The sequence below is a fragment of the Lepisma saccharinum genome, chromosome 6, assembly GCF_977018435.1.
Source record: "Lepisma saccharinum chromosome 6, izLepSacc3.1, whole genome shotgun sequence".
Lineage (NCBI taxonomy): Eukaryota > Metazoa > Arthropoda > Insecta > Zygentoma > Lepismatidae > Lepisma > Lepisma saccharinum.
In genome coordinates this window covers 93316486-93330707 of record NC_139234.1, presented here as the reverse complement: position 1 = coordinate 93330707, position 14222 = coordinate 93316486, and the positions used below count along the sequence as shown (strand labels likewise).

Here is a 14222-nt window from a genome sequence, read left to right as displayed (position 1 = left end):
CTGACCCGTAGTTTCTTTACAACTGTAATACACAGAGTATTTATCTTTCTTGATTTCTCCTTGTCCTTTCCATCTTACTTCCTGTAATGCGACTATCTGCAACTTTGTTGCTAACACTTGGTCAGCTATTTCTTGCATTTTTCCAGGTTTTAGCATAGTCATGATATTGCATGTTCCTACACAGATTATATCTTTCTTATTCCTTTTCATATGCCTAGGTCGTTTTCCATTAATCCATCCGGCTTTCTGTAATTGAGCTTTTTTAGCGGAAGGTTATTTTTATTATTTTACGTACCTATATAAGAGAAAAGTTCAGCCTCAAAAAGGTCCTGCAATGCCGCACTCCAATCACCGTAATTATTCCCTTAGATGCAGTCCATTTTACGAGTGGCGAGCAATGAAGGCTTCCGTCTTCACAGGACTCAGGCTAGGTACGTCTCTCGCTGGCTTCTCGTGACCAAAGGGGGAGTGGTCGAGTTCCGTTCCAGTCAGTATCAGCTCCTCTGTTGCACTGTGTGCGGTTTTACGTCCAGCCCGTATATACCGAGTGCTCCGCGAGAGGCAGCACCGGTCGAGCAATCGAGGACAGCGGCCTCTGATGGCCGAAAATTGTACTATATTTTACGTCAATTTTCACTTTTTGTAGAGTTTATAATATTGAATATTAAAAACGTTACATCAGGTGGAAATAAATTAAGAGTATAAATTACTCCCACAGCAGATATTTTAAACTTGGTAATAACTCACAAAATAAGCTTTATACGAGGGGCGTTCAAGTCAATCGGGGACTTATTTTTTTTCCAGGTTTAAATAGATGCCTAGGCTGGAGGTTTTGCATGCAGTAGGAACTATCAACTGTGTGCTGTTACTGGTAGGCGGCGCTTATTTCCCGCGCTTCTGCATAGACCGTTATTCAAGATGGCGGACAACAGTGTGGACGTGTACATGGAACAGCGTGTTGTGATGAAGTTTTTTAGTGATCGAGGACAGAAAACCTGCTGAAATTTACAGAAGACTTCAGGCTCAGTACGGTGATGAGACACTCTGTCGCAGTAAGACATTTGAATGGTGTAAGCGCTTCAAAGATGGCCGTATCTTTATTACTGACGATCCCGGTCGTGGTGGATCACAGCCCACGCCAGTCATTCCTGGGAACATTCAGCGCGTGGAGCAGCTGATCCTGGACAATCGTCGCATAACCTGTCGTGAAATTGCAAGTATCAATACTATACTATCAACAGTGAGTATTACTGCAGTGTTCTGCGTAATGTGCATAAGAGTTTATGGAAGAAACGTCTGGGTTTCATCACAAAGGGTGTTCTCTTTTTGCAAGACAATGCACGACAGCATACCGCTCAACGCACATTCCAAACATTCCAGGAAATCGGCTGGGAGATATTACCACACCCCCCCTATAGTCCTGACTTAGCGCCAAGTGATTTTCACCTGTTTGGAACCCTGAAGGAATTCCTTAGAAGAAAACATTTCAACACTGATGATGAAGTGAAGAATGCTGTCCTACAATGGTTCCGCCGTAATGATAAATCTTTCTATGCCGAAGCATTCCAGTCGTTAGTTAAACGCTGGGATAAGTGTATAACTGTAGCAGGGGGTTATGTGGAAAAATAAATCCAGTTACCACTCTTTGAAATTTTTTCTTCTATTTTTTTTTAAAAAAAGTCCCCGATTGACTTGAACGACCCTCGTATGTACACGTACTATGAAATAATATTGGAAGTTTTAAAGAAACCGTATTGTCTCAAGTACGCCATGCAATTTTTAGACTAAAAATGTGACACAAAATGAAGGCACGCAGCTTACATGGACATAGAGATCCTAGGAGACAGTAACACTATAGTTACACAAGCAGTTATGCACAAGACATGTTATGGGAAAGAAAATAAAACATTAAAACGTTTTCACCAAAGTGTCTTTAAAAAATGACATTTTGTTTTCATTGTGCACAGAAAGGAAAATAATCTCTTGTTTATTACACGTGAAACTCGTAGAATCTTAACACCAGTCACACTGGTGAAAGCAAAAGTCTTGAGATAATCGGGCAGAATTAATGTTGAATTTTATATGGGCTTACTAGAGCATTGTCCCTTACAGAATTAATTGGCGAGCTAAGATTTCTTAGGAGACACAACACAATGGCACTAGACAAAAAAAAAGTGGGGGAGAAGTCAAGTGAACAATAAAGCTTTCCTTCTTTCTTCCACCTCCACATGTTTGGCAGTCTAAAATTCATCATAAAAAAGTCACGTTTTCTTTGCATCAAGCAACTTCATATTCACCCTTCCACCTTTCCAGCGTGCAGTCCAAGTTAAATGTAACTCTTCCTTGATTTGCATAGCAATCCACCCTGAAACTTGCACCGAATATGGACTGGAGGACACATTAAACAGTGTCACACTTGATAATCACTCAATTCAGACTGCTGCTAGCCTAGCTTAAAAAAGAATAACAAAATAAACATTCAGTCTTTGATACGAAATAAATGCATAGAACAACCCCCTCCCCCAAGTGTTTCCCGACCCATTTGTTTACATTGCAGGAAGCCTTGCAGATCTTTGATGTAAATCAATCAAAGCATCCTTAATTGAGTTTTCAATAGTGACATGTAGAATGATTTGGATTCCACTTTAAACTGTGTTTAGTTCTGCTTAGCCCATCAGTAGGGACATTGAATTTTCGCGATGTGCGAAATTGCGAAATGTGAAAAAAGATGCAATTTTGAACATTCTGCACGTAAGTACACCCCCAATGATGAAATATCCATGAGTTTTATTCGCGAAGTAATGCGAAATGTGTGCTTTTCGACGAAATGAACGCTTTTTCGTGAAATAACCGTGAAATATCATCAAATTAAGTAGAAAACACGCAAAAACCGGCAATCGAGGTTGAGTGCGCAAACTGTCGATTTGTAACGATATGTTTGCCTAAAGTTTCCTACCACTTGCAGCTGAAGAACGTTTTATCTTCGATCACATCAGGAAGACACTGCAAATTTGGATTTTCCATGCACATAATCTCCGTTCGAAAACTTCGCTCCCTGTCAGGCTGCATTCCTTTCTTCCCCCGAATGTCTACTCAACTTCCAGTTTCATTGAACTTGCTAGCTGTAGCAGCGATAAGATTAGTCTGTTCCTGCACATCAAGGGAAACAATGGGGTAATTTGTGTTCAGTCATGAATGAATTTTGTTTATCATCATGTGATTTTCAACATGTGTTTGTGTATGTGCAGTAGTGATTATTTTATTTGTTGGACAGCAAGAATATCCTTTAAATACATACAATGAATAAATCACTTGAGATATGCAATTTAGAAATGAAGTGATTTTGTGTTGATGTTTTCTTTTTGGTTGGACAGCTAAGTACTTGTGTATGAGTACAGTATATAAAAATGAAGTAGTTTATCAATTTATAGATCTTTTGTATGTTGTTTCCTCTCATAATGAAAAAGTGTGTGCCAATTATTTTTTTTCCACCGCTGGTATATACCGCTGATCTAACATTTTATTTACCACTCTCCTCAGTTTTTATTTACCATAAATTTGTCTCCCTACCCATCAGCATAAAATGAACTCAAAACAAGCTTTATGAAACTTGCTCATTTTTACATATCAAAATCGTTATTTACGCTCCCTTTAATTGATGATTTATTGTTGGATTTAGGAGTATTCTGGAGGTCAAACACCCTTGAAAAACCTGTTGTTTTTTTTGTCTTTTTGTGTGTTTCTTTATCAGTCTCAGCGTCCATTCTTACATTGTGTATTGTGTGATTTATTTATTTGCAGCATGTGAATGGTTCTGAAGAAAAGCAGCGATTATATTATATTGAACTTTGTATGCATTTCCTTCCAGCTTTGCTCTGAGTTTTCAAGATGTTTATTCTTGTATCAGGTGCAAAATAAAAGTTACAGTTTTGCTTATCAGTTGCACAGAACAGAGATGTTGCTTGAAATTTTCAAGGAGTAGCCTCTCCACCCCTCGCAGGTCATCAACAACAGGGTTGGATTTTGCAGTTGCATAGCTTGAATAGTTTGTACCAGATTGAAGAATGACTGTCTATGTGTCAGTAAACCACATATATGCAATCAGTTACAAGCAGTCCCAAATCAAAACACAATGCATGCTAAAATGATTATAATGGTAGTGGGATGCATATGTAGATCATCATATCTCCTGGCAAGTACTATTATTTGAGTATTATTCGCACCAAATAACTATTCTACTATTGAAACAGCAAAAAACATGCAACATAGTAATAATAATTATCTTCACAAACTGTGCGTTATGATTTCTTGATTCACATGTTATTTTTCTCGATTTCGTGAAGACTGATTTTGAGAATACTCCATAACAAACATTTCGAAAAATAAAAAAATTACATAGTTTTTGTCATTTGAAGTTTTTTTTTCTGCCTTGCGCAATTAGTTTATTTTATTGAGTTAAGCACAGTAGCCTTGCAACCCTTGGAAAGACGTATGAAAAATCATAACAGGAGATGAAACTTGGATTTATGGCTACGACGTGGAAACCAAGGCACAATCGTCGCAGTGGGTTGGGAAAGATTCACCTTGACCGAAGAAAGTGCACATGAGTCGATCAAACGTGAAGGCAATGTTGATTGTTTTCTTGCTAGCAAGGTGTAGTGCATCATGAATTTGTTCCTCCTGGTTAAACTGTAAACAAGGAGCTCTACGTTGAAGTTTCAAGGTGTTTGCTGTGCAGAAAAAGACCTGAGCTGTGGAAAAACACGAGTTGGGTGTTGCAGCATGACAATGTGCCAAGTCGCACAACACTGCTTGCTTGCCAGTTCTTGACTGCTCATGGAATAACCATCGTGCCCAACACACATTAATCTCCAGACTTGGCCTCAGCGTACTTTTTTCTGTTTCCCCAATTGAAAAAACCTTGATGAAACTTTGTTTTGAAAGTGTAGATGAAATTCAGCAGAACACGATGACACTGATAAGAGCTATTCCAAAAAATGCATTCCAGGAGGAATTCGAACAGTGGCAGAAACGATGGGAGCACTGAATTGCAAGCATGGGGGACTACTTTGAACGGGACAAGCACGTGTAATGTTGTTATTGTGGTAATAAAGTTTTCAAAAAGCTATTTATCTAGGTAATGGACTCTTAATACCGTGCGTTCGTTTTCACTCCTGACCGAGATAGCACATGACTGCAAAACAGCGAGGCACAGTGCACATGCCAGCAGTTTCGACCCAGGACGTCCTGCTTATTTTTACGCACATATCTTTAGAATGCAGAAAATTGTGTGATTATCAATGTCCTACTTAAGGGTTAAATATCTGCAATTTCTCCCATCTACTATTACATCATACAGCTGTGACAGCAAATTACACATTTTAACACCAGACTGGTGGGAGAGATCAAAATGACCTTTACCTTTTGTGTCAGAAAGCATTTATAAGAAAGTCATGGGGCACCTACCTGTATGCCAGTGATTAAATGCCAGACACACAAGCACATAAAGATCAGGCTCCAGCATTTTATGACATCCAACGAAACCACGGACCTGGCGTTTACTGTGCTCTACAAGACGTCCAATGTTTGGACAAGCCTGGCTGTAGGTTCTGAACACAACAACACAAAGATCTAGCTGAGAACGCTGCGACTTCTCCGAATTTCTGGAAAACAAAATTAAATATCATAAAAAGCTCCTTATGCAAAATTCTAAAATTACTGTATTTACATGTGTATTATGCACACCCTGGTTTTTGAAGGGGAAAAGCAACAAACAGTCATATCTTGTATATAATGGGTAGTACAATTCAGGTTCAAGGAATGGCTTTCTTAGTTGTAGATCGTAAAGTTGTTGCCATGCCAATCAAGAGCAAATGACATCATACTTTTTCAACGAGTTACCTGTTGCTATGTGGACCAAGAGCAGATATCTACAATGAGTCACCAACCCATGCCATTTCATTACTACACACTGTGCAATTTTTGACTACACATCACAGTTTTCTCAGGCAATGTGTTTTTTTTCTTTCACATAGTCAAACTGCAGTAAAGACAGGTAGAAAAACACGTAGATGGAAGTTTTAATATCTTTTATTATTTCATCTGCATGTAACTGAATAGGGAAGTGAGTAACACATTGCCTTTACTGTGTAACTGCAACAAGCTCGCATTTGTGTCACAAGAAGATAGTACAAGGTAGGTCTTAGAGACTAACTAACTAACTAACTAACTCTCTAGCCTTCTTAAACCCGAAGGTTCATGGCTGCAGCAACACAGGCCTTCCATCTTTCCCTATCTTGAGCAAGTTCTATATACTCTTTTCCATCCCTACCGATTTCCTTTAGGTCCATCTCAACGTTATCCCTCCATCTTCGTCTTGGCCTTCCTACAGGTCTCTTACCATCAGGTTTCCCAACAAGAATCCTGTAAACTCCTCTTTCCTCTCCCATTCGTGCCACATGGCCTGCCCACCTAAGTCTTCTTGATTTAATTATTCTAATAATATCTGGACATGAATACAAATTATGTAGTTCTAAATTATGTAACCTTCTCCACTCACCTGTCTCCTCATCCCTTTTAGGTCCAAATATTTTCCTAAGGATCTTATTTTCAAATACTCTCAATTTATGTTCCTCTTTCAATGTAAGGGACCAAGTTTCACACCCATATAATACTACAGGCAAAATTACTGTTTTGTATATTTTAACTTTTAGTTTCTTAGATATTAAACGAGAAGACAAAATTTTATGAAGAGAGAAGTAACATGCATTTCCTGAATTAAGCCTACTTTTTATTTCCTCTTTAATATAATTTTCATTTGTTAATATTACTCCTAAGTATTTGAATTTGGAAACTGGTTCAAACGAGTTGTTATCAATAATTAGATTTTGATTATTACCTAACACTTGGTTTCGGCCTGTAAGCATATATTTAGTTTTCTCTTTGTTAACTTCCAAACCTATCTCTTTAGCAGTTTTGAAAAATATTTTAGCATTATTCTTAATTGTATTCACATCATCCCCCAGTAAGTCTACATCATCTGCATATGCTAACAACTGAGTCACACCATTTAATTTTAGTCCTTCTTTAGTTTCTTTTACCTTCCTAACAGCATATTCTAAGGCAAAATTAAAGAGCAATGGAGATAATGCATCTCCTTGTTTTAACCCATCATGAATTGTAAATTTTTCAGACATATTAATACCCACACGAATTTTACTTTCTGTTTCACTGGTGCATACTTTTATCATGCTAACAAGCTTCTTAGGTATTCCAAACTCTACTAATATATTATATAGTTTATCTCTTTTGACTGAATCATATGCTTTTTTAAAATCAATGAATAGCTGATGGACATTTTGATTATATTCCCACTTTTTTTCAAGTGTCTGTCTGATGTGAAAAATTTGATCAGTAGTTGATCTGTTACGTTTAAATCCACATTGATAATCACCTATAATTTCATTAGCATATGGGGTTAGTCTTGTTAAAAGAATGTTAGATAATATTTTATATGTTGTTGAGAGTAGAGAAATTCCACGGTAATTATTGCAGTTCATTTTATCACCTTTCTTAAACACAGGAACAATTATGGATTCTTTCCACTGTTGAGGGATTTCTTCTTTATTCCATATTAAACAAATTAATTTATGAATTTGACATATTAATGAATTTCCACCATATTTAATTAACTCAGCTGGTATAAAATCAATGCCAGGTGCTTTGTTATTCTTTAGCCTTTTAATAGCATCTTTAACTTCAGTCAAGTTAGGTTCTGGAACTAAAGGTTCTGCTGTGTGTACTTCATTCACTTCTGATTTATCTCCTACATGGACATTTAAAAGGTCATTAAAGTAGTTCTTCCATCTATTTAGAATATCACTTGGGTCAGCTAGAAAATCACCGTCTTTATCTTTTATCAAGTTTACTTTAGGTTGCCACCCCTTTCTAAACTCATTTACACCTTTATATAAATCTCTGATATTTTTATTTTTGCTGTTTGTTTCAATTTCGTTAATTTTGCTTTTCAAGTAATCTCTTTTTTTACTTCTAAACGTGCGGTTAACTTCTCGCTTTATTCTATTATAATTGTTTAGATTTGTATCATCAGAGTTATTTAACCACCTAAGTCTAGCCTGATTTCTTATTTCTATTAGATTATGACATTCATTATCAAACCATGGCTTACTTTTTCTCGGCTTATGGTATCCTATACTTTCTTTAGCTGCTGATTCTATTGCATTACGTATGTGCTCCCAATTCTTATTTACGTCTGTTTCATTTATATTTTCATCATCATTTAAATCCTGCAAAACATCAAATCTATTTGACAGTTTAATTTGGTAATCTTTCTTAATTCTTTCATCAGTAAACTTTCCTGTATCAAATTTTAGAACTTTTAGATTTTGTTGCTTATGATTTATCACTGAGAGTCTTTCTCTTAATTTAGCAATTACTAAATAATGGTCACTGGCACAGTCAGCACCTCTATGTGTACGAACGTCAATTATACTAGTATGCCTTCTCTTATCAATGAGAATATGATCTATCTGATTATGAGTTTTACCATCTGGAGAAGACCAGGTATATTTATGGATATCTTTATGTTTAAAAGTGGTACTTTTCACAATTAAATTCTTTGAGGTTGCAAAAGTAATCAATCTTATACCATTATCATTACTTAATTCATGAAGACTTTCTTTACCAATCGTGGGTTTAAATGTCTCTTCTTTGCCAATCTGTGCATTACAGTCACCTAACAGAATTTTCATATCATACTGAGAAAATTTATCAAAGACCTGTTCTAACTCTGTATAAAAATCATCTTTAGTATTATCATCTTTATCTTCCGTTGGTGCATGTATGTTTATTAAAATAATTTTACACCACCTACCCTGTAAAACTACATATGATATCCTATCATTAATAAATTCTACTGTTTTAAGAGCCGAGATAATTCTATTATTTATGAAAAAGCCTGTTCCAAAATTATGATTTTCAGTACCACCATAGAAAAAAGTATAATTTTTAGTTTTACAATTCCCTTCTCCTGGCCAGCTAACTTCCTGGACAGCTACTACATCTAATTTATACTTAACTATCTCATTAACTGTACACTTAAATGCCCCAGGCCGGTAAAGGCTCAGAACATTCCAAGTGCCTAATTTAATATATTTATTCCTAATGTAGATCTTATCCTTAGTCCAGAGACCTCCCAAAGTAGTCCCCACCCGGAGATCCGAACGGGGGACTATTTTACCTCCGGAATATTTTACCTTGGGAACATCCATGGCCTTATATTGTTGTTTCTTGACATGTGTTTTTACAGTGCAGAGTTGTCAGCTCTACGCCTAACCCCCAATATGAATGGAGGAACTACTACACAAGACAAACACAAACACATTAGACAGCACAATTACTACACAAGACGAACACAAACATATTAGACAGCACAACTACTACACAAGACACACACAAACACATCACAACTATAACAAAATATAAACACAAACACACCACAACTACTACACAATATAAACATAAACAAACTTCACACCACAACTACTACACAAGACAAACAAACAAATTAGACAGCATAACTACTACGCAAGACAAAACAAACATATTAGACAGCACAACTACTACACAAACATACTAGACAGCACAACTACAACACAAGACACATACATACACACCACCGACAGCATATATATATATATATATATATATATATATATATATATATATATATATATATATATATATATATATATATATATATATATATATATATACATATATATATACATACATACACACACTATCGGTGGTGTGTATATATGTATATATATACATACATATACACATACAATCATTTTTATATATATATATATAGAAGATAGATAGATAGATAGATAGATGAGTATAATGTTGGAGGTTCCTGGTTCGATACCCGGTGGACTGATACCTATATCAGTTCTTATCCCAATTAGTCTATGTGTGCGTAAAGTGAACTTAAAAAGTAAAAAGTTTGGAATTATCTGTGATTTAGAGATACATTTTCTAGCACTAATTGTTGAGATTGTAAGCATCTTCCTGAATATTTTCAAATTTCTGTACTCTATCGTTGTACTTTCATTTAAGAAATGAAACAAATGTTTCTTACAACGCAATGTTACTCAATATTTAAATCACTAATTTAAATCCAAAAATAGACAGATGGCGAAGACTGTTCGATACCCGGTGGACTGATACCTATATCAGTTCTTATCTCAATTAGTCAAAATTGGTGTAAAAATAAAAAGTAACTTTGAATCTTTCATAATTTCCAGGATAATTAGACTCCGCAAAAGTGTTGTAGTCTTAGAGACTACCAAACTGTTTTAGTCTTAATTACTATATCATCAACATACACGCATCCTTCAATTTTAGAATTAGTTGAATGCATTGTGAGCCCAACTACAATTTCCGTCACTGGGTTACCCATTGCATTTTTGGTAAATAAAAAAGCAAAATTTCGGTACAAAAACAGAGGCATTTTCGGGTTCAAAAGCGGTAAATAAAATGAAATTTCGCTGTTATAGCGGTGAAAAAGCAGCATATAAAATGACATTTTGGTTTTAAAAATGTGAATATAATCCCAAATTTGATTTACAAACTGCACTATTACACAAAATAAATATATCCCTTCTAATAGCACATTAAATCATTACCAGAATATTAAGATTATTCCTGTATAAAGGGGTCCATTTTCGCTTCTCAAATGTTTGCAGCAGAATGAATCAATTTTCTGTGAATTGCATAACTCACAGGAAACTTCGGACTTCAGAAAGTGTCGCGTCGGTATATAAACGGTAAACTTCATGTTTACGAATCTATTTCGCATTTTGCAGTTCATTTCGCATCATTTCGTGACAAAACAGGCTAGGGAAATGCACCTCACACCTTTCAGAAACATGAAAAATTAACATTACATAGTGTTATTTCCCATTTCGTGTTTTTGTCACAAACTAAATGTGCATGCCTCTACCCATTGCTAATCAGTCTGGTTGTAGAAGGATTTTTTATGTTATTTGAAATGGTTGTTTTTAGTTCTAACCAATGTATCATTTTCCCTACAGTAGCACCATTTATTTTTCTTGATCAGTTTCTAACTCTCATTTCCTACCTCAAGTGGAAAACTTGAGTGCAAGTTCCAACTACATATCCATTCCACGTACATTATCAATATCAGTGTTTAATACAATTAGCATGAAACCAGTGGCGTACACAAGAGGGAGGAGGGGTTATGGGGTTTAAACCCCACCTTGAGCTTTTGAAATATTATGGAAAATGCTATGGAAAAATCTGACCGTGTCCAAGATCTGCGACAATAGTAATTTTAATACATATTTGAATTATTATTCCCATGCAGAACGAAAAAAGCACAGCATTCCAAACACATGTATATTTAAGAGTGAATGCCTTGAAAATAAACACAAATTCTTGAAAGTAAGATATGAGGGCACCTATGATTTTAAATTTAAAAAAAAAGTTGTTTCGCATCTCGGTGGCAACAATGTTCTGTGAATAATGAGCACTAAATAAAAAAAGTTCTTGGTTTATTGTAAGCGGCTAATGCAGACAAAGGTTAGGCCAACAATAATACACAGTCACCAGTCTCCCTTTCCATCGTTTAATTTCTGAATTCAAACGAGAATGAGCTTAAATATTGGGAAATGTTTAGTTGGTAAGAACAGCGAGGCAATCCAGATGTGCATAGTAGATTTTGAGAGTACTATTGGCACGTTTCTAATTTGAACATAAATCTTTACAACCTAAGCGACCGCAAAGTTCAATTTTGCAATTTTTTTGCAAAACGTAGCACAGCGAGTCTCACGAGAATTGTGAAATTCGACGCCATTGGGAAGTGCTTCGTCACAATGTGGCGACGTTATTGCGAATGTTCTTCCCGGTACTAATTTTGCATCCCCTTGTGAACTCTCAAGTGATGGTGAATAGACATCCACATCACTAAATAATGTTAAAGAGGTGCTTTGTGAATCACCTAGAAGTGATAAATGTGTTGCTCTCTAAACTGACTTTTGAACGAGGGCCTCCCCGATGGTGAAGTGTTAATGCCGTCACCTTGTCGAATGGTTTTACGTTCGGTAACTGGTAGAGGCACATTGCACAGTGGTTCGAATTTCACTTTAAACTGTAGGCCCAGTCCTGATTAGCCTATCTGTGCATAAAATGGACTTAGATCAATTCAAACTCAAAACTTTTGAACACAAAAATAAAGTCAGTGGAACTGAGCAAGCAACATGTTTAGAGTGAGTGTGAATTCTACATCTTGCCTTTTCATCATCCTGGGTGAGTTCCATACTTGAATTATTTCAATATATTTGCTTCTTTTCATTGATTTTCTTCACAATTAAAATGTCTTGCATATCATGTACATGACTAGAGAATTATTTCACAAAAAAATAGACATGCTCCTATAATTTATGAAAAATCAAAGCACTAGAAAGTAATTTCATTCTATTTCTTTCATAAATATATTTATGTAGATCTCTACTACTTAATCAGTAGTAATAGTAGTGGTATTAGTAACAGCAGCAGCATTAGTAGTAATTAAACTGTAATAAAACACTGGTAACGTGAATTTGGATAAACAGTTTTAGAAATACCCCCCTGATGAAATCCTGCATACACTACTGGATGAAACAATCGATAACATGCATGTATAATGAGCTAATTCGGAAGCTTCTCAGCTCAGTGCTTCTTCAGTGTCTGTGTAGCTGCATGGAACTTCGTAGAATGAACCACAAAATACAGCATGTTCCAAAATGATTATCAGGGTTTCATAGTCGTTTAATTTCCCTTTTATGTGGGGTACAAGGACAAAGTTTACATGGGAGTAAACAACAGTTCAACAAGTTTACATAGTGTACCTTATAAATGTTGAATGTGAGCCCTTTCGTGACATGGCACACATTCAAGGCTTCTCAATGCTTTCGTTTGACAAACTTGGACGTCCAGAACTCTTCCTTTGCAGACACATCCAGTTGTTTGAAACTTATTAAAATAAACAAATGTTGTTATCGGGAGTATCACTTCCAAATCGCTGTCAAAAAGCTCACTGAACTGAAACAGCAGAACCACACCTTGCAAATTCAACGACACAAAAGTACTTCTCAACGGGAGTCGGCATCTTGTAATACACCTACGCCACTCTGATTGATGGGAAACAAATGACAGGGTAGCAGAGTTTCACAACTATTCTTATCGTACATGTACAATATAAACATTTACCTTTGTCTGATGCAATATACCAACTACTTGAAACCCTGATAATCATTTTGGGCCATGCTGTATTTCAGTAAGTCTCTATATAGGTTTCCATATTAACTGTAACTCCTGCAATGACTTACCTTTGGCCTTCTTGGAAGAGGGTAAATTCAGCTTCTGTTGGCTCCAACACAGTGAGAAGAACACACGACAAATGGTCCAATGATGCAAGAGGTGGAAGAGTGCCTCGAAGTCTTACTTCATTCCAACCCGATCTAACCTTACAGATGTCAATACAATCGAAGTATCTGGGGAAAAAAATTACGCAGAGAATCAGTACCAAAATATATACAAGGGCTGTTCAAAAAGAAACCGAACTTTTACAAAATTGAAAAAATGGTAATGTTCAGTAGCTATTTGGATCTGTCTCCTTCAAAGTACTCCCCTCCACTGTGCACTCACTGCTCCCAGCATTTCTTCCATTCTTAGAATGACTGTAAGCCCAGATTTGGAATGCCCTGTAGGTCCTGCAGCGAATTCTCCTTGATCTCTTCTATTGTCTGAAATCTGTGACCTTTGAAGGTTGATTTCAATTTGGGGAAGAGGAAGAAGTCTGGTAGTGTTAAATCAGGGGAATAGGCTGGTGCTTTGCCAAAAACATCCGGACAATGAGTGAGGAATGAGCACATGCATTATCATGATGAACAATCCAGCACTTGTTCTGCCACATATGTGGTCTAGCTGTACCTTTTCTTGGGCCATGGTGAGGATTTTGTAACACTGTGTTTGACTGAAACATTTCTTGCCATAGGTGTTGTGTACATGTCTAGAAAGCTTTCTGATTCACACAGAATTTTACACATACTTGCTGCTCTTCCAGCTCCTTCGTGACAGGGTAACTAAAAAATGCTATGGACACTTAACACACCTGCACTCAACGTAATCTACTG

General features: G+C 36.3%; 1 protein-coding gene across 2 annotated transcripts in view; it reads right to left on the bottom strand.

Moving 5' to 3' along the window:
• The window catches only part of LOC145988933 (calpain-D-like), an 85135-nt gene that overhangs the window by 25175 nt on the left and 45738 nt on the right, over positions 1 to 14222 (bottom strand). For both annotated transcript variants that reach the window (XR_014441801.1, XM_083124232.1), the window contains exons 8-9: positions 13416 to 13580; positions 5467 to 5663 (exon numbers count right to left, since the gene is read on the bottom strand). Coding sequence is in view for 1 of the 2 variants with exons in the window: in XM_083124232.1 (XP_082980358.1) it covers positions 5467 to 5663; positions 13416 to 13580 (362 nt within the window). In the remaining variant the exon portion in view is untranslated. The remainder of the gene's footprint in view (positions 1 to 5466; positions 5664 to 13415; positions 13581 to 14222) is intronic.